Source organism: Pristiophorus japonicus, chromosome 5, assembly GCF_044704955.1.
Source record: "Pristiophorus japonicus isolate sPriJap1 chromosome 5, sPriJap1.hap1, whole genome shotgun sequence".
In the NCBI taxonomy this organism is placed as follows: domain Eukaryota; kingdom Metazoa; phylum Chordata; class Chondrichthyes; family Pristiophoridae; genus Pristiophorus; species Pristiophorus japonicus.
Window position 1 is genome coordinate 53,168,806 of NC_091981.1, and position 20,838 is coordinate 53,189,643.

The window sequence follows — 20,838 nt, forward strand, 5'->3', positions numbered from 1 at the left end:
AGCTCATTGAATGTATTCAAATTACAGATAGATAGATTTTTAACCAATAAGGGAATTAAGGGTTATGGGGAGCGGGCGGGTAAGTGGAGCTGAGTCCACGGCCAGATCAGCCATGATCTTGTTGAATGGCGGAGCAGGCTCGAGGGGCTGGATGGGCCTACTCCTGTTCCTAATTCTTATGTTCTTATGTTCTTTATTCTGAAAAGGACCTGTTATCCTGACTCTCTGCTTCCTGTCTGCCAACCAGTTCTCTATCCACGTCAGTACATTACCCCCAATACCATGTGCTTTAATTTTGCACACCGATCTCTTGTGTGGAATCTTGTCAAAAGCCTTTTGAAAGTCCAAATACAGCACATCCACTGGTTCTCCCTTGTCCACTCTACTAGTTACATCCTCAAAAAATTCCGGAAGATTTGTCAAGCATGATTTCCCTTTCATAAATCCATGCTGACTTGGACCGATCCTGTCACTGCTTTCCAAATGTGCTGTTATTTCATTTTTAATAATTGATTCCAACATTTTCCCCACTACTGATGTCAGGCTAACCAGTTTATAATTACCCGTTTTCTCTCTCCCTCCTCTCTTAAAAGTGGTGTTACATTAGCTCCCCTCCAGTCCATAGGAACTGATCCAGATTTGATATTGGAAAATGATCACCACTGCATCCACTATTTGTAGGCCACTTCCCTAAGTACTCGGGGATGCAGACTATCAGGCCCCGGGAATTTATCGGTCTTCAATCCCATCAATTTCCCTAACACAATTTCCTGCCTAATAAGGATATCCTTCAGTTCCTCCTTCTCACTAGACCCTCGGTCCGCTAGTACTTGCGGAAGGTTATTTGTGTCTTTCTTCGTGAAGACAGAACCAAAGTATTTGTTCAACTGGTCTGCCATTTCTTTGTTCCCCATTAGAAAGTCACCTGAATCTGACTGCAAGGGACCTACGTTTGTCTTCACTAATCTTTTTCTCTTCACATATCTATAGAAGGTTTTGCAGCCAGTTTTTATGTTCTCGGCAAGCTTCCTCTCGTACTCTATTTTTCTCCTCCTAATTAAACCCTTTGTCCTCCTCTGCTGAATTCTACAGTCCTCAGGTTTGCTGCTTTTTCTGGCCAATTTATATGCCTCTTCCTTGGATTTAACGCTATCCTTAATTTCCCTTGTTAATCACGGTTGAGCCACCCTCCTCATTTTATTTTTACTCCAGACAGGGATGTGCAATTGTTGAAGTTCATCCATGTGATCTTTAAATGTTTGCCATTGCCTATCCACAGTCAACCCTTTATAAGTATCATTTGCCAGTCTATACTGACCAATTCACGCCTCATACCATCGAAATTACCTTTCCTTAAGTTCAGGACTCTAGTCTCTGGATTAACTGTGTCACTCTCCATCTTAATAAAGAATTCTACCATATTATGGTCACTCTTCCCCAAGGGGCCTCGCACAACAAGATTGATAATTAGTCCTTTCTCATTACACATCACCCAGTCTAGGATGGCCAGCCCACGAGTTGGTTCCTCGACATATTGCTCCAGAAAACCATCCCTAATACACTCCAGGAAATCCTCCTCCATTGTATTGCTATCAGTTTGGTTAGTCCAATCTATATGTAGATTAAAGTCGCCCATGATAACTGGTGTACCTTTATTGCACACATCCCTAATTTCTTGTTTAATGCTCTCCCCAACCTCGCTGCTACTGTTTGGTGATCTGTACACAACTCCCACTAGCGTTTTCTGCCCTTTGGTATTCCGCAGCTCCACCCATACAGATTCCACATCATCCAAGCCAATGTCCTTTCTTACTATTGTGTTAATTTTCTCTTTAACCAGCAATGCTATCCCATCTCCTTTCCCTTTCTGTCTATCCTTCCTGAAATTTGAATACCCCTGGATGTTGAGTTCCCAGCCTTGGTTACCCTGGAGCCATGTCTCCGTGATGCCAATTATCTCATATTCATTAATTGCTGCCTGTGCAGTTAATTTGTCCACCTTATTACGAATACTTCTCGCATTGAGGCACAGAGCCTTCAGGCTTGTCTTTTTAATACACTTTGCCCTTTTAGAATTTTGCTGCAATGTGGCCCGTTTTGATTTTTGCCTTGGGTTTCTCTGCCCTCCACTTTTACTTTTCTGAGCCACAGCTGACGCCCACATCATGGCCCCAAGTTTCCACATGATTTGCTCCTGATTTTTAGGAGCAACTGGTGTAGAACGGAGTATCTTCGAAATCGGAATTCTCCACATTTCGTTTGCTCCAGTTTTAGTCAGTTAGAACAGTTTCACTTTGGAACAGAATTTTTTTTTCAAAAGGGGGCGTGTCCGGCCACTTACGCCTGATTTCAAAGTTTCGTGAGTGAAAACTTACTCCAAACTAACTTAGAATGGAGTAAGTGAAGATTTTTGTACGCTCGAAGAAACCTTGTCTACACTTTAGAAAATCAGGCGTAGGTTACAAATCAGCCGTAGGGAATGGTAGGGGGGGGTGTTTAAAGGGAAGTTTACAAACATTAAACACTTCAGTTTTACGAATAAAGAGCCATCATCAATAATAAATGATAAAAACATCAATAAATCAACCAATAAATCAATCAAAAAAAATTAATAAGAAATTATTTTTTAAAAATCAATAAATAAAACATTTTCTACTTACCGACTGCAGCACCGGGAGCCCTCCAACAGCGTGCTGGGATGCCCCCCTCAGTGTGTCTCTGTCAGTGTCTCTATCTCTCTGTCTGTCTGTGTGTGTCTCTCATTCTCTGTCTGTCAGTGTCTGTGTTTCTGACAGCGAGGGATTGGGGAGGGGGGGCAGGGATTGGGGAGGGGAGGAGAAGGGGTGAAAGGAGATTGGGGGGGGGGGAGAAGGAGATTGGGGGGGGGAGAAGGAGATTGGCGGGGGGGGAGAAGGAGATTGGCGGGGGGGGGGAGAAGGAGATTGGGGGGTGGGGGAGAAGGAGATTGAGGGGGGTAGAAGGAGATTATTGGGGGGTAGAAGGAGATTGGCGGGGGGGCAAGAAGGAGATTGGCGGGGGGGCAAGAAGGAGATTGGCGGGGGGGGCAAGAAGGAGATTGGCGGGGTGGGGGGGAAGAAGGAGACTGGCGGGTGGGGGGGGAGAAGGAGATTGGGGGGGGAAGAAGGAGATTGGGGGGGGGGCAGAAGGAGATTGGGAGGGGCAGAAGGAGATTGGGGGGGGAGAAGGAGATTGGTGGGGGGGAGAAGGAAATTTGGGGGGGGAAGGAGATTGGGGAAGGGGGGTGAAGGAGATAAGGGCGGAGGGGGGAAGGAGATTGGGTGGGGGGGAGGGAGGCTGAACGGGCCAGGCCCGAGACTTCGGGCAGGGCCCGTCCCCAGCACCAGATTTACAGGTAGGTGGCGTTGGGTCGGGTCGGGGGGGTGGTGGGAGGTCGGTCGGTTCGTTTCGGGTCTGGTGGAGGGAGGGAGGGAGAGGGAAGTCAGGTCAGGTCGGGGGGGAGGGAGGTCAGGTCGGATCCAGTCCGGGGGGGGGGGGGGGAAAGCAGCGGGTGTCGGGTCCGGTCCGGAGGCGGGCGGGGGGAGGGGGAGAGCGGGTGTCGGGTCCGTTCCGGGGGTGGGGGGTCGGGGAGGGTGAGCGGGTGTCGGGCCCGGTCCGGGGGGTGGGGGGGAAGAGCGCGGGTGTCGGATCCGGTCAGGGGTGGGAGGTGTCTGGTCCAGTCCGGTGGGGTGGGGGGGAAGAGCGGGTGTCGGGTCCGGTCCGGAGGCGGGAAGCAGGAGTCGAGTCGGGTCGGGAGGAAGCAGGAGCTGGCCGTAGGAGGAGCCTTATTCACGCAGTCCCAGTGAGGCCATTCGGCCAGGGCTAGGGGCTGCGTGCTTCGGGCCCCTCCCACACAGTTCGGGCGCCTGGAGCTACTGCACTTGCGTGTCCACTGTAGCGCGCATGTGCAGAGGTTTCGGCGCAGGGACCTGGCTCCGCGCCCTGCAGCTCCTGCTGCGCTGCGCCGAGGGCCGGAGAATCTGGAGTTTTTTTTCTGTCGCACTTTGTGGCGCGAAAAACAGGCGTCCAGGTCGGGACTGCGCCGTTCTAGGCGCGGCTCAAAACTTGGGCCCTCTATATTGACTTAATTTCCATATTATATTCTATTTATACACCCTATGTCTCCCACATTTAGTTATCTTGTTAAATTAAATAAACATTGTAATTTGGCCCACTCTTTTTTTTGTTGTACTGAATGGAGTACTGTGAAATGGTACAATGGCAGAACGTTGGATATCTTGCTGAGCGTTGGTGCCAGAGTATTTGATTATTGTGTTGTACCATCTGTGTAGCGTGAGTGTGTGTTTTTTGAATGGAAATAATGCCACAGAAAGCACAGTAGCCATTGAGTGTGAGTTACCATGGTTACAGCTGATGCTGACTACTACTACCTGCTCGTGAATAGCTGTGGTATTTGTTTTAATTGCTGATGACTTGAGAAAATAGCTGTGCTTAGTTTGCTGTTAGAGCTCATATCCTAGATCAGGGTGGGCAATTATTTGGGCTGGAAGGCCTATAACAAGTTTTGGTGAGCTGTGGAGGGCCGCTCACCAATGTTCCACCGATCGCGCTGTGCTGCGCAGGCAGCTTCCCAGCTCCTGCTGATGGAAGAGTGGCCGACTGTGCAGCAAATTTAAAGGGACGCGCGTGAAACAAAAATAGAGAAGATTGCATAAATATAAACATAAATTCAGATAGTAGTCAGATGCTATCTTACATACACAACATGTATTCGATACTGCTTAGACATGAATCAAAGATAAAAGTTGAAAATGTTGTGGTACTTGTTGGTATATGTTAATCAGTGCTGTGAATTAGAAATGTACCCTCTTTTAGAGTCTGTGTCAGCATCAATTATCAACTCCGTAATCCTTGTGTCTCTCTGCAAACATTATTAATGCTGTCTCAATTGGTGCCAGATGAGAACTCCCCTGCCGTTGTACTCTGGATTCTGGGAGAGGAAAGATGCAGCACTGGTCACTTTCTTCGGCAAAAGATTTCTGGAGATGAGAAGCCATGATGCCACTCTAAAATGTGTAGGGCATATTTGAGTCTGCAGTGCAATCTGGATACGGACGTCCACCATTCGGGCCCAGAATTATGGAAAGAATCGGGCCAGAGACAATTGCTCTGGCGAATTATTAATTTGAATGAAGTATTACTTTGTTTTTTGCTTGGCTGCAGTTCAGTTCTGTCTCTGACCCATGAGAAGTGAAAGTGGGTAGACGAATGTGCAGCTCGAGTTCCCGCTTGCGTTCTATTTCGGTTCCATACAGCGGGCTGGATAGAGTGACTTGGTGGGCCGTATTTTGCCCGCGGGCCGTATTTTGCCCACAATTGTCCCAGATAATGACCTAGAAATGTTGTTGTGCAGCCCCAAGCCTCCATGCCTATGCTTCCAATATGGTGGGCAGGAAGCACACACTCATTGTGAGCCGGAAGTGCGCCACCTGCAAAATTGGTAAAGGCTTAAAAAAAAACGGTGTGCAATGCCCAACCGGAAATGGGCATTTAGGCCCTTTTGCATGCAAAACAGAGGTCCAACACCTGTTCGGGGCCCACTTTGCAACATTGGTTTGCCCTGAGGCAACTGGCGCTGGCTGTATTCAGGAAAACCAGGTCTACATCATAGAATCGTACAAAATAGGAGACCATTGAGCCCATCATGCCTGTGCCGGCTCTTTGAAAGAGCAATCCAATTGAACCTATTCCTCTGTCCTTTAGCCATGGCCGTGCAACTTTTTCCCTTTTAAATATTTATCCAATTCCCTTTTGAATGTTACTGTTGAATTGCTTCCACCGCCCTTTCAGGCACAAAAAGAGAGCTGTGCCCCTTTGCACGCCAAAAAAATGGGCATGCCCGAATGTCTCGGCCACTATTTTTACAACTATCAGCTTACAGCATCGTGCCATTTGAATAAGAAGGAAGCTAGATAGGCCGCACAGCAATCTGCGCCACACACAGGTACCGTCAAGATAGCAACAAGTGCCTTGTTTGGTGATACCTGTCACCCTCCCGCTATAGATTAGATTACGGCATCTCATGACTTACCCAGACTTACTGACACCGCTTATTTCCTGGGAGAGAGTTTCTATTTTGTCAAACAGTAAAGCACCAATCTCTCGACAATCTCCCTGTCCAAATCAAGACTCTCTCCGCTCCTCCAATTCTGGCCTCTCGCGCAAACCCGATTTCATCGCCTCACCATTGGCAGCTGTGCCTTCAGCTGCTGAGGTCTTAAGCTCTGGAATTCTTTCCCTGAACCGCTCTGCCTCTCCATCGATGATCTCCCAAGTTGCTCCTTAAAACCAACCTCTTTGGCCAAGCTTTTGATATTTTGAAAGAAATTGGATTCATCAAGGTTGTACCAACTGTTTTGAAAAGATATTTTGGTCTTGGAGGAGATGTGGTGCAGATTTACCAGAATGATACCGGGGCCAAAAGGGTTCAATCAGGAGGACAGTTTGCATCGACTCGGCTTTTATTCCCATGAGTATAGAATACTACGGGATGATCTAATTGAGGTGTTGTAAGATGATTGAAGGATTTGATAGGGTCGATAGAAAGCATTTCCTCTGGTAGTGGAGTCCAAAAAAGGGGCATAACCTTAAAATTAGAGCAAGGCTGTTCAGGGGTGATGTCCGAAGCACTTCTTCACATAAAGGGTAGTGGAAATCTGGAACACTCTACCCTAAAATGCTGTTGAGGCTAGGTCAATTGAAAATTTCAAAATTGAGATTGATAGACTAGTGTTGGCTAAGGGTATTAAGGGATATGAAACCAAGGCGGGTAAATGAAATTGATAGATTAGCCATGATCTAATTAAATGACAGAACAATAGCACATTTATTTGTGCTTAGAAATCACGTGTCTGATCTTTGTTTTCCGTTTCCCCTCCAGGTACTCATTGCACATTTTTATAGAAGTTTCTTTGTGTTACTGCATTATGACAACAGCGAACGTCTCAAACATTCACAGGTACGCAATGTGTTCTGAAGAAAAGGCAACAAATTGAAAGTGCTGCCTACGTTTTAACTAAATCTGATAACTGTTTTTCAAAAAATTCTACTCTCATTTTATATTTAATTATTTGTTTGAAAGATTCTATTTTCCCCCCACCTCATCTCCGGACCGTAAACCTCCTACAGTCAAGAGAATGAGTGGGTGCAATGACCTGCCTTTCGGCCTCTGTCATTGCCTCTTTTGCTGAGCACTAGGCAGGACCAGACGGATACATTTTTGAAAAATAATATATATTTTCCCTCGTCCCTAATAGGCAATGCAGTGGTTTCTACTCAGCACCTCCATTCTGCACTGAGGCCGAGAATCTTCCACCTTCCAGTTGCACAATTTGCTGCTCTGGCATAAAATATTTATCAATATAACAGTATTTGGCACTGTTTTGTTAATGTATTGGGGCTTGAATGGCAGCATTGGAAGTACAATTTGAATAATGTATGCAATGCTATCTTAACTTTACTTGTATTTGAATTTGTGCCAATAACTAACCGAAGGCAGTTAATGCAGTCGAATCGGCTTACCGAATTATCTTAACTTGATTTGCTTAGAGTAAATTTAAAATGCAAAATTATTTTGATATATTTCTGTTTCATTTTCCTTGTATGCTAACCTTAATGTTGCAGTTACACTGTTTGAAGCCCCTGAACTACATAGAAACATTGAATCATAGAATATTTACAGCATGGAAGAAGGCCATTCGGCCCATCAAGACCATGCCGGCTCTCTGCAAGAGCGCCTCAGCTCGTCGCATTCCCCCGCACTTTCCCTAAAATATTCACAGCCCTTTGCGCAAAGCAGCGGTGGACAGCATAGCTCATCAGGACAGGGATTGAACCCGCGACTGTGGCGTTATAAGCACCACGCTCTAACCATCTGAGCTAACTGACCAGCACACATGCAATACATCTCTTGATATTTGTGCTTTTTAAAAAATAAATCTTTATTATAATAACCACTGTTTTGGCCCATTTTAATTTGCCCTACCCAACTACACATTTGTGTAAATTTCACTGAATCCTTGCCTGTGTTTAGTGGCTTTATTGCACAAGGTCTTTTTTTATCTTGTAATATACATGGTTTCTAGTGTGGTGTACAATTTTTTTTACTACAAGTGAATTATTTTTTTCAAATTAAAAAAACAATTTGAAGGATCGTGTCCTGTAGTGCTGGCACCTACAGCATTGAATAGAGTAGCAGAGAAGTTAGCTAAATCTGGAAGAAAGATTGAATGGACACCGAATTTGTCTTTTAAAACCCATAAAATTGTAGACGGGAGAGGAGTTGTTTAATTTTGAAGTTTTGTAAAGAATAGTTTGCAGTCGGAGACTGCGATGAGTCCTTGTTTCATAAAACAGCACCAACATAAAAATAGCACGTGAAGTAACATGTTTGTTGGAGGAACAAGGGAGGAAAGTTCCGAAGTTCACAGTATCAGATAAAATGAAGACAAGAATGGTTGCAAGAGCGATGTTGGAGGCTAGTGGCGAGCTGGATTGCCTCTTGTTGCCTGTCTAGGTTTATGAAGTATTAGAAGAGCCCTCTTCTCGGCGAGTTGATTCAGTGAGTAGCTGAAAAATATAGAATACCAAAGTTCCAGGTTCAATCCCTGTTCTGTGCTGAGTTAACTGATGTTGGTTAAGATAGTGTTACAGTTGGCCGACATGCCTTTTGGGTTACAGAGGGAAAAATTGACCACACTTCCTCCTCCTGCTCATTGCTATCCAGTGCCCACTACTGGATGTGCATGTTTGTGTGTGGATGTTGGGGGAGCACGAGATTGGTCTCGGCGGTAAATTCACAACAGTGAAGATCCCGTCAAGGCTCATGTGTGAATAGTGAACTTGTGAGTGAGGTGCTGGAGGTTGCCTCATGCCTGTGGAACCATGTTGCATCAGGGAGTTAACACCTGCAGGAGAGGAGAGAAGGGAGGAAATGTAAAAGCTTTTTCGGATACTGAAGCAATAGTCTAGTCTTGGACGGACTGGGCTGAATAGAGTCGAGTTGTCGAAGGGGAAAGAAATGTTTGGTGTGCAAGAGGAAACCAAGAATTTAGCAATGGATGCAGTGGGGAGTTGCACTTGAGGTCATAGGAAGTAGTGCGGCCAAGAACACCAATAGATAAAGATTGGGGGGAGGGGGGCGAAATTCCCCTGTTGTGCGCCTCCCGTTAGGCCTCTGGCACGAAAGTGTTTTAGCCCTGGGGGGGTGGGGGGGGGGGTGTTGCCGGCTTCTGCGCCTCTGCTGGTAACGCCCCGGGCCGCTGCAGATTCAACGACGATGTCATCGGCGTGCGTGGCAATCCCTTTTCACTCCGTGAGGCTACCGCGGGCGATGTCAATGCCAGCCTCGTGGGACGCGAACCGTGGGGCGAAATTTAAAGGGAAGGTGCTTAATGCCACATGCCGCCATTTATTTTCCTGCCGACTTACTGATCGGCCCTTTCTCTTCCAATTTCGCGGGGTCTGTGTTGCGATCATGTAGCCCGGCACTCCGTTTCGGTGCCAGGTGCGGCCATGGCACTCTCCATCCCCAGTGGCTGACTGGAGGCCCATCAAAATGCCTGCAGAGTTCACAGCGCCCCGCCTCTTTAACGGAAGGGGTGGGATTTTTGAAACTCGTCAGCACGCCGTGTAACGCTCCGACATTTGCTCGGGTATTGCCCCCAACACCGCTCCGAGAGGAAGTGGAGCACACGACATTGCGCTGCACTTTCTGTCTGGGGCAGTAAGCCCAATTTCACTTCCGGGCGGAACTTCTACGCCGGCCGCAGAATGTCCAGCCTCGGAAAGGTTACTGCCCCCCAAGTGGGGCAATACGCAATTTCGGCCCCAAAGGGTTCTCACTGTTGATTAGACTTGTGAAAAACGAGAAGAAACTATTTTAGAAGAATTGAAATAAACTAGATTTTCATTGCTCCATTGGAGGTGATGGAGGAGGTCAAGAATGAGTGATTCAGATATTACACTGTAGGAGAACTGGGGATGTGCACACTTCAGGGACTTGATCAAATTTGGGTGGAAAGATCAGCAAAGGAGTTGGCAGGGGTTTAGATGATGAGATTATGAAGAAGAAGAAGAAGCCTGAGTTAATGGGAAAAGTCAGAACTTTAGTCTCAATTGAAACATAATAATTAGAGAGGCCCGTCCATAGCTTTGGTGAAAGGCCATGGTGATGGCAACTTGTGTAGTACTGCATGGTGCCCAAGACTGTGACAGATAATTCACTAAAACTTACAAGAGCTGAGTTCCAGAACTGTGTAAAATACATGGGCGACAAGATCACAACTGGAACGGAAATACTGATACCCAGAGTAAGACACGGTTTTAAGGCTCTAGGGTTATAGTTTGAATGGGAAGAGAGATCAGCTTGTTTGAGGATAGTGTGGGCATTAGCAAATATGTAAGAGGAAAGATAGAGACACGAGAAGTAATTAAAAACTGCTGAATAGTCAAAGACGAGGGTATTATAGCCACGTTACAAGCGATTAGTGAAGTCGTGAGTCTGTTGATCATCTTCACAAATGTTTGTCATTGCTCACTTTTGGTAAGAGTGAAAAAGATTCTGCACCTGACTGTTATTGATAGTTCAAGTTTATGTATTAAAGAATTTACTGATAAATGAAAATGTGTTGAATTCTTAGTTGCATCTGAGTGCAGGACTTTAATTTGACTTTAATATCTGTCTGCCTTTGTCTAATTGTGGATCTGTTCTGCTTCTTTTGTGCAGGAGATTGGCTGAAGGATTAGATTTTTTTTTGAAATTTTCTTTACAAGGAAATGAAAGGATAGAATTGCACTCCTGTTGAATAAAACGGTTCCCTGTTTTCAGTCTTAATGTCGGTGCTTTTTCAAAAGTCAGTCTTGTTACTACATGGCCAGCATTTATTGCCCATCCCTCGTTGCCCTTGAGAACATGGTGGTGAGCTGCCGCCTTCAACCACTGCAGTCCGTGTGGTGAAGGTACTCCCAGTACTGTTAAGTCGTGAGTTCCAGGATTTTGACCGAATGACAATGAAAGTACAGCCTTCACAGACCCCCATCTTAACAGACCCCCTCCTCTTAATTCAGTCATTCTTTTGCTTGAAAATTATTTAGTAGCTCAAGTTAAGCAATTTCAAAAAAACAATATTACAAAGCACTGCCAGAACGCGTTAAAAATGCTATAAAACAGAGCAACTATTGAAATGCATAAGATCAAAATTTGAGTACTGCACATGCTGTGCAACACAAAGTTCAGTCAATTTGTAAAATATTCCACTCCTGCTTGTCTCGCCAACAGCACATTAGGCCAAAAAGTATTGAGTACAACAGAGAAAAGTGCTACTTGGGCCATTTGGTTTAGGCTATCGGCCATTTCCTCAGCAATTGCACTGAATTGGATGTCACGCCCTTGGTTCGTTTACCTCTGTGTAGTTTCTGGATCTACTCTCTTGAGTCTCTTCCTCAAACCCTCTTCCCATTGCGGCAACATTCACCAGCACAACATCAACAGTTCATGCCGTGGTCAGTAATCTGGTCATCTTTATTGATGCCGACATTGGATTAAAACCTCATGTTCTCTTGCGCTCAGAGGTTTGCTGTTTGGTGAAAGCGGTTGGCAACGGATCCTGCTTTTAAGCAACAGGTACTTCAGCGAGTGCCACAGTACTCAATCATCTGGGCAATCTTTCTTCCTTGCAACGCCATACTTCAGTCGGAGTATGCGATTATAAACAGTCATGTGATATGGTCAGTAACCAGAGAACACAGATTTAAGATAATTGGACAAAGATCCAGTGGAGGAGATGAGAATTTTTTTAATGCAGCGAATATTTATGATCTGGAATGCACTCCCTGAAAGGGTGGTGGTAATATTTAATAGTAACTTTCAAAAGGGAATTTCTTATATAATTGAGAGCTGGCACAGGCACAATGGGCCAAATGGCCTCCTTCTGTACTGTATGATTCGAAGTGCTGTAGCCACTCCTTAAACAGAGCACTGATCATCAATGCTTTTTTGTTACTCCTGTAGACTATTGGCAAAAGATCAATTCCATGAAAACATCAAGGGTTTTTGGATTTCCCCACCGCCATCTTTCCTCCAAATCATGCTAGGCAGTTCTCCCAACTGAGTAATTTTCATTGAAGCAAGTTAGCATTGGGTAAAGTTCTTTTTTTTTAAAGAAAAAAGCACTAATTTCATAAACTGTCAAGATGTCTTTAGGCTTACAAGAAGATTAAATGTTAGCCGTTTTCATTCACCAGTTGTTGACCCTTTGGGAATGTCACTTGGCTCTGAACATGTGGGCCTCGCCTTGATGCCTGATGCTATTTGAAACGGTAATCCATGAGGCAGAAACATGGGACACTGCCAAATTTCTCAACTTCATTAGCTTTTTCAGGAAGACGGGTTTCCTACATTACAACAGTGACTACACTTCAAAAAGCACTTAATTAACTGTAAAGCGCTCTAGGATGTCCTGAGGTCATGAAAGGCAGTACATAAATTAAAGTCTTTCTTTTTATAGCCCAAGCAGGTCTGTTGCTCCAGCTTGCTTGAACCAGGTTGAATTTGAAATAAGCAGTTGAGTTCACTGACTAGGACCCATTCGGTGTGGGAGTTCCAGCTTATCAATAACTTGAATTAAGCAAGAAATTGTCAATGGGAGCTATTACTGCACAGTTTCAAATTGAATTCACAGATAACTAAAATTAAACAACTTCAAATTAAGAGGAATAGACTGTACTGTCCATTGTTTAACATGAGGCTCCTGTCCAAACCCCTTCCCCCAGGCACATAAGCTAAATGAGTTGTAAGGCGTTTTTTTCAAGGAACCCCGATACCCAGACAACTGATTAATATTCCAGCTGGTGCGCTGTATTAGCACAGACCCAAAATGTGAGACTAAATGCAGTCTGAAGTTCAAGACCTTGCTGTGAACTCTGGCTAATTGCAAGGTTCCTTGGTGGCATTACTACCATACAGTGCTTCTTCACATCATGGCTATCAGTAGGGAGGGAGCTAAAGTTGCCAAAGTTTTAATTTTGTCCTTGATTGATTTGAGTATAGAGGATATTTAGATCCTTCTTCAAAACTGTCTGGTATTTGGACTTTCAAACATTACTTTATTCAGTACTTAAAAAAAAAATATAAAGAACTTAATGGTTAAATATCACTGACTTTCTTGTAATGGGATGTCATGTGGTGCCACTGAATTTCATTCCAGGCTTTGCCCCACTGAAAATCCTTTTAAGTACAATATATGCACTGTAAGTTTGTATTAATAATCAAGCTTCTCTCCATATTGGCGTGCAGTTGACATTATGGAATTGATTCTTAAATTTGAACTGAAAATAAAAATTTAAACCCTGAAAGCCATTTGAGAGTATTGTAATTTCTCTTTCTGACGAATTTAGGTAGAACTGGGAGTTAGCTACTTATTTCAAATTCAACCTGGTTCAAGCAAGCTAGTGCATTGCAGTGGTATGTGCAGTCCTGCATCTGTTGGGGTGTGATATCTAACTATATATAATGCAATGTTAATCGTATGTTTGGGTGCAGTTCCCGTCAGTTTTACCATTCTAAATTCCTATCCACTGGTGGGAAGGTATAATGGTAATGTCACAAGTTTACATAAGGAGTTTCTGTTATAAAATGTGAACATACGAATTAAAAATATGACTTCAAAATGGGGGCTGAATTACATCTGTATTCACTGGTCCACTTATCCACTGAACAGCACCCCATATTGTGCCCCTTTTTGCCCCATCTCCCATCCTTCCTCTCTCCCATCCACGGGTCTCCTCTCCCCTTCCTTTCCCTTCTTGCTGCACACTTCTTATCCCCTCCCTCATCCTATCCCCTCCCATATCCTTCTCCCTTTCCCCCTCCATCCTTCCTGCACCTTCTCCATTTCTTTCCCCCAGGTAATATTGCAACAAGAATGTTGAGACAGCATCCATTGCCATTGAGGTTAGACTGCCGTGGCTCCATTAGCAATCTTTGGGCAGTCCCCACTCATCAGCTGAAATAGCTTTCCATCAGCAGCACCCGGCCCAAAATGATTTTCTGACCCTTGACTTGCCCACTATTCTCCTCTCCCTCTCCTCTTCTCCTTCCCTATTCCCTTCCCTGTCATTCTCATACCTTATTCCCCTCTCCTCCCCTCCTTATTCAACTTGCTGCTCCTCAGGCCATCTCGCTTTCTCAGCCTTCCTTTCCCCTTCCTCTCTCCCCTGTTTCTCCCTTCCCTCCCCACTGCTTCCCTAATCCCTTCCCCTCCCTCACATTAGTTTCATTATCCTAAACCTCTAACCTTGCTTGGCCTAAAAAAAATCGCATTGGTCTTAACTTCCTGTGTGCTGTGCCACAAGTGATCAACTAAGATATAATATGTATGATGAGGTGTACACTTGTGGGTTAGCAAATGAGATGGTGTTAGGGTTGGTAAAATAATGCTATCGAAGCTGTAAAAACTGAGTAAAATTTAGTACATATCCTGACATTTATGAAAATTATTAACGCCCTGAAGGCTCAGTGGGTTGTGCACCATCCCAGTGTAATACGAAGCCATACAGACTAACAAGGTCTTGGGTTCTATCCCTGATTTGTCCTGTGCTAGCTGGGTCAATGGTTGGGAGGGAGCTAAAGTTGGCTTCAGCATCCCTGAGCTAAGGAAGGGAAAAGTCAAACCAGAATTTCTGCTGCTGGTGTCACCTGCCAGAATGTATGTGTGTAACTTGCCTCCAATTCTGACCCCTTGTCCACCTCCACTTCCTTCACCCCACCATTGGCCATGCCTTCTGCTGTAAAGATCATGAGTCTCCCTAAATCTCACCGCCTCTCCCTCCTCCTGTAAGACCCCGCTTAAAACCTACCTCTTTGACCAAGCTTTTTTCACCTGTCCCAATGTCTCCTTCTATGGCTTGTGTCAATTTTTTTTGTCTGATCGCACTCTTCTAAAGTGCCATGGGATGTTTTGCTACATTAAAGGTGCTATTATAAATACAAGTTGTTGTTGTATGTATGACTACAGTGTAAGGTCTAGATTGGGACTGGCTGGGATCACTCTCCTCCAAACTGACGCTCACTGTCAAGGCTGACATTAAGAATGACTGCCTGGATGGAGTACCAGAGGGTGACTCCTGCCCATGGAACTGTGTGCCAGAACTAGCACTTGCAGAAGAGGTGAAGAAATTAAGAGCATTTCTTTGAGAAAATGCAGGATGTTTTAGTATTCTTTTCTACATGTAACAACATGGTGATAATTTCAGTACATTTATGTTTCTTGTTCCTTAGGTATTCATTTGTAGCAGCAATGAGTTATCTCACACTGTGCCAAATTAGCAGAGTATATATCTTTAACTATGGACTGTTGGCCACAGATTTCTCTGGGTGAGTTCTTATTCAGACATTTCTTAGTTGCAATTTAGTTTTTGAATTTAAAGGGGAACATTTAGGGGCATGTGAAATGTAATTATTTACCTGGCTAAGCATAATGAAATTAGAAACATAGAAATTTACAGCACGGAAGGAGGCCATTTCGGCCCATCGTGTCCGTGCCAGCCAACAAGAGGCTATTCAGCCTAATCCCACTTTCCAGCTCTAGGTCCGTAGCCCTGCAGGTTACAGCACTTCAAGTGCACATCCAAGTACTTTTTAAATGTGGTGAGTGTTTCAGCCTCTACCACCCTTTTTATCCACTATATGAGGCACCTCATAATTTTATACACCTCAATGAGGTCGCCTCTCAGTCTCCTCTGTTCTAAGGAAAACAAATCCAGCTTATCCAACCTGTCCTCATAGTTAAGATTCTCCACTCCTGACAATATCCTCGTAAATCTCCTCTGTACCTTCTCCAGTGCAATCACATCCTTCCTGTAATGCGGTGACCAGAACTGCACGCAGTACTCGAGCTGTGGTCTAACTAATCTTTTATACTGTTCAAGCATAACCCCCCCTGCTCTTTCTATGCCTCGGCTGATAAAGGTAAGTATTCCGTATGCCTTCTTAACCACCTTACCTACCTGGCCTACTACCTTCAGGGATCTGTGCACATGCACTCCAAGGTCCCCTTTGTTCCTCTACATTTCTCAGTGTCCTACCATTTAACGTGTATTCCCTTTCCTTGTTAGCCTTCCCCAAATGCATTACCTAACACTTCTCCGGATTAAATTCCATTTGCCACTGTTCTGACCAGTTGATTGATATCTTCTTGCAATCTACAGCTTTCTTCTTCATTATCAACCATGCAGCTGATTTTAGTATCATCTGCAAGCTGCTTAATCATGCCCCCTACATTCAAGTCTGGATCATTGACGTATACCACAAAAAGCAAGGGACCTAGTACAAAGCAAGGGATCTAGTACTGAGCCCTGCGGAACCCCACTGGAAACAGCCGTCTCGTCACAAAAGCATCCATCAACCATTGCCCTCTTCCTACCTTTGAGTCAATTTTGGATCCAACTTGCCACTTTGCCCTGGATCCAATGGGCTTTTACTTTCGCGACAAGTCTTCCAATTCGGTCCTTATCAAAAGCCTGGCTGAATCCATATACATAACATCAAACGCACTACTCTCATCAACCCTCCTTGTTACCTCCTCAAAAAATGCAATCAAGTTAGTCAGACACTATCTTCCCTGAACAAATCTGTGCTGACAGTGATTAACCCGTGTCTTTCTAAATGAAGATTTATCCTGTCCTTCAGAATTTTTTCCAATAATTTTCCCACCATCGAGGTTAGGCTGACTGGCCTCTAGTTACTTGGCAAGGTACGACATTAGCACCGCACCTGATGCCAGAGAGGATTGGAAAATGATGGTTAAAGCCTCTGCTATTTACTCTTTGCTTTGCTTAACAGCCTGGGATACATTTCATCCAGGCCTGGGGACTTATCCACTTTCAAAACTGCTAAACCCCTAAATCCTTCTCTCTCACTATGTTTATTTCATCTAATATTCCACACTCTTCCTCCCCGATATCAGTGTCTGCATTGCCCCTCTCCTTTGTGAAAACAGACGCAAAGTATTCATTAAGGACAATACCCACATCTCCCACCTCCACACACAGATTCCCCTCATGCTCTTAATTTATTTCTAAAACATCTTTGGGTTTTCCTTGATTTTACTTGCCAAGAATTTTTCATGCTCTCTCTTTGCTTTCCTAATATCCTTTTTAATTTAATCCCTGCACTTTCTATACTTCTCTAGAGATTCTGCAGTCTTTAGCTCTCGGTATCTGTCATAAGCCTCCCTTTTTTTCTTTATCCTATCCTATATGTCCCTAGACATCCAAATGACTCTAGATTTGTTAGTCCCACCCTTTTTCTTTAAGGGCACATATTTGGTCTGAACCCTCCGGATCTCCTCCTTGAATGTCTCCTACTACTCTGACACTGATTTACCTTCAAGTAACTGTTTCCAGTCCACTATAGCTAAATCACCTCTCAGATTAGTAAAGTTGGCTTTTCCCCAATTTAGAACTTTTATTCTTGGTCTATCCTTGTCCTTTTCCATAACTACATTAAATCTAACTGAATTATGGTCACTAGCACCTAAATGCTCTCCCACTGATGCCCCTTCCACCTGTCCAGCTTAATTTTCTAAAACTAAATCCAGAACCGCCCCCTCCCGTGTTGGGCTTGCTACATACGGGCTAAAAAAATTCTCCTGAATGCATTTTAGGAATTCCGCACCCTCTATACCCTGCGCCATAATTTTATCCTCGTTAGTATTAGGATAGTTGAAATCCCCTACTATTACTGTCCTATAATTTTTGCACTTCTTAGAAATTTGGCTACGTATTTGCTCTTCTATTTCCCTCTCACTGTTTGAGGGTCTGTCGTACACTCCCAGCAGTGTGATCGCCCCTTTTTTGTTGTTCAGTTCGATTCATATGGCCTCCTTTGATGATCCCTCTAGCTTATCATCCTTCTTCACAATTGTAATAGTTTCTTTAATCAATATCGCGACACCCCCTCCCATTTTACCCCCCTCTCTATCCCGTCTGAAAATCCTATAACCAGGAATGTTGAGCTGCCCCTCCTTTAGCCATGTCTCTGTAATAACTATAATATCGTACTCTCAAGTGTCTACCTGTGCTCAGTACTGGATGAGCAGAAATTTTCTCCAATTAAATATTGGGAAGACCGAAGCCACTGCGTTCCCTAGCCACTGACTCCATTCCTCTCGTGAACATCTATCTAAGGCTAAACCAGACTGTTTGCAACTGAGGTGTCATATTTGACCCTCAAATGAGCTTCCGATCACACATCTGTGACATAACTAAAACCGTCTATTTCCACCTCTGTAACATTGTCCGCTTCTGCCACTGCCTCAGCTCATCTGCTGCTGAAATCCTCATCCATGCCTTTGTTACCTCTCGACTCCCGCATTCTACCCTACATAAACTTGAGGTCATCCAAAACCCGCACCATGTTACGATCACCCATCACCCCTGTGCGCACTGACCTAGATTGGCTCCCTCTTTAGCAACGCCTCGATTTCAAAATTAATATCCTTGTTTACAAATCCCTCCATGGCCTCGCCCCTCCCTATCTCTAATCTATTTCAACCTCACAAGCCCACGAGATGTCTGCATTCCTCAAATTATGCCCTTTTGAGCATCCCTGATTATATCTGCTCAACCATTGGTGGCCGTGCCTTCAGCTGCCTGGACCCTAAGCTCTTGAACTCCCTCCCTAAACCTCTCCACCTCTCTACCTCTCTTTCCTCCTTTAAGACACTCCTTAAAACCTCTTTGACCAAGCTTTTGGTCATGTGTTGTAATTTCTTCTTCTGTGGCTTGTTATCAAATGTATTTGTATTGTCTTATAACACTGCTGTGAAGCGCCTTGGGACGTTTTGCTGCGTTAAAGCCGCTATATAAATAAAAGTTGTTGTTGTTGATGCCAGTGAGTCTTCCGCTGGTTTAACAATATCGAATGGGATATTTGTACTGCTTCAAGGAACAAGAATATTAAAAGTGTGCAATGCCATTAATTTTTCACTTGTAGGTATCCTAGCGCAGAATTAAAAGTGAGTTATACTACTTCTTTTGGTTACTTCAGTTGGGTTGAGGTAACACTGCCTGTATTGAATTTGGCTTCCCCCTCTCCCAGCCAAATCTTTTCTGTGTTTTCCTGGACAGAACTAATTCGCGCTGTGGGATGGTTTGTCTCGGTGCCCACATTTCACAATTACCTCAGCTAAATGGCTGTTCTTCATGTGTGAGCCAAATTGGTGAGTGTAAGCAGACTACTTGGCTGTACGATCCATACATCCCACTTCCTGGTCTTACTCAGCATCCTCACACATACACTTTCCAGCAGGAGTCACTGGTGAGCAAACAGGAGTTGGGACCCTGACTGATTTTCTTTTTTTTTATATATGTGTGTATATATATTATATATATTGCCCCCCAACCCAACCCACCAGCTTTCACCCTAGCCAGTGGCTCTGGGGCCAGTTGTCTTTGCCCTAATGCCCGCCTGCCTGAGATCAGGGATTGAATCTGGAACCTTTGAAGTTTGAGGGGCAGAAATTGCCCTCCACCAGAAACAGGGCGCACCTGCCGTTTTTGTTGTGTTCTTGCGGTGGCCAATCCAGTAAAATTCAGCTCTTCGTCTTTATTTTTCGAGCAGGGCGGAAGTCAGTCATAAGCGGGGTGGAAGTGGGGGCAGGTCAGAGTAGCCACCGCAGTCAGTCATCAACGCTGGGCTCGTGACGTCATTGCGCTGGTGCGTCACCACGTCTCTCCCCTTCAGTTAAAGGGGAGAGCCGTTGTGAACTCTGCGTTTATTTTAGTTAGGTCCACTGGGCCACCAGGGAGGGTTTCGGCTGGGCCAGCAGCCTGGCACCCAAAAGCGGGTGCCAGGCTGCCTGTTGGCAGGCTGGCTGAGTCCGGGGACATAATTGTCGGTCCGACCTGGCAGTCGGCCGACAATAAAAAATAAAATGGCGTTGTCGGCAGTGCCACCTCCCCTTTAAGGGCAGCCGCACCGCCGACCAACCAGAAGTGCACCGACACAAAAAGCTGTCGGGGGCACCGAACGGCGGCCGGAAGACTTTTGGAAGAGCATGTTTCTTCCGGGCGTGACATCGGCAGTGCACGCTCTGATGACGCACAGAGGAGGCTTTGGCAGCAGTCGGGCGGACATGGTCACCGCCGGCAATTGCGCAAGTGACGGACATGCTACAAAAGTTTAGCGGCCATTGCGCAATGTGCCCTGGGCTGCCGCATTCCAGCGGCCAGAGGCCTTAACAAAAGGGACAATTTCGGCCCCTGAATCGCACGGTGGCAGTTTGAGAATTTGAATTCAGTTTAAAAATTCTGCAAAGAAGTAAACTGGCAAAACCCCAGCTGATTCACTAATGTCCTTTCGGGAAGGAAACCTACCGTCCTTACCGGGTCTGACCTATATGTGACTCCAGCCCACAACAATGTAGTTGACTCTGAACTGCCCACTGAAGTGGACTAGCAAACCAGTCGGTTGTTTCAAAACCGCTACCAGTAGTTCAAAGAGAAGGCCCATCACCACCATCATTTTCACTTGGCAATAAATGCCAGCCTTGGCAGCGATGCCCATATCCCAAGACTGAGCAAAACAAATGACTCCATTCCACACTTGAAGGTGACATGGAAACTGTTGCACGTGCTGCCTGCGCCGACCCCTCACCGCCCCACGCCGACCCCTTACCGTCTTGCGAGTCGCGAAGCTGGCCGACATCCGCTCTCGGGGCGGTGCTTAAAAGGGAGGGCGCCAGCGCCCCGGTCCGCCATATTTTTTTGTCAGCTGACTCGGGTCGGCTCAACGATGTG

At 45.2% G+C, this 20,838-nt stretch overlaps 1 protein-coding gene across 4 annotated transcripts in view; it reads left to right on the forward strand.

Moving 5' to 3' along the window:
- Positions 1-20,838, forward strand: part of LOC139264342 (lysophospholipid acyltransferase 1-like) — a 192,602-nt gene that overhangs the window by 64,294 nt on the left and 107,470 nt on the right. For 3 of the 4 annotated variants that reach the window (XM_070880628.1, XM_070880629.1, XM_070880632.1), the window contains 2 exons: positions 6,920-6,997; positions 15,317-15,412. In XM_070880628.1, coding sequence (XP_070736729.1) covers positions 6,920-6,997; positions 15,317-15,412 — 174 coding nt within the window. The remainder of the gene's footprint in view (positions 1-6,919; positions 6,998-15,316; positions 15,413-20,838) is intronic. The other variant, XM_070880631.1, reaches the window with a different exon arrangement.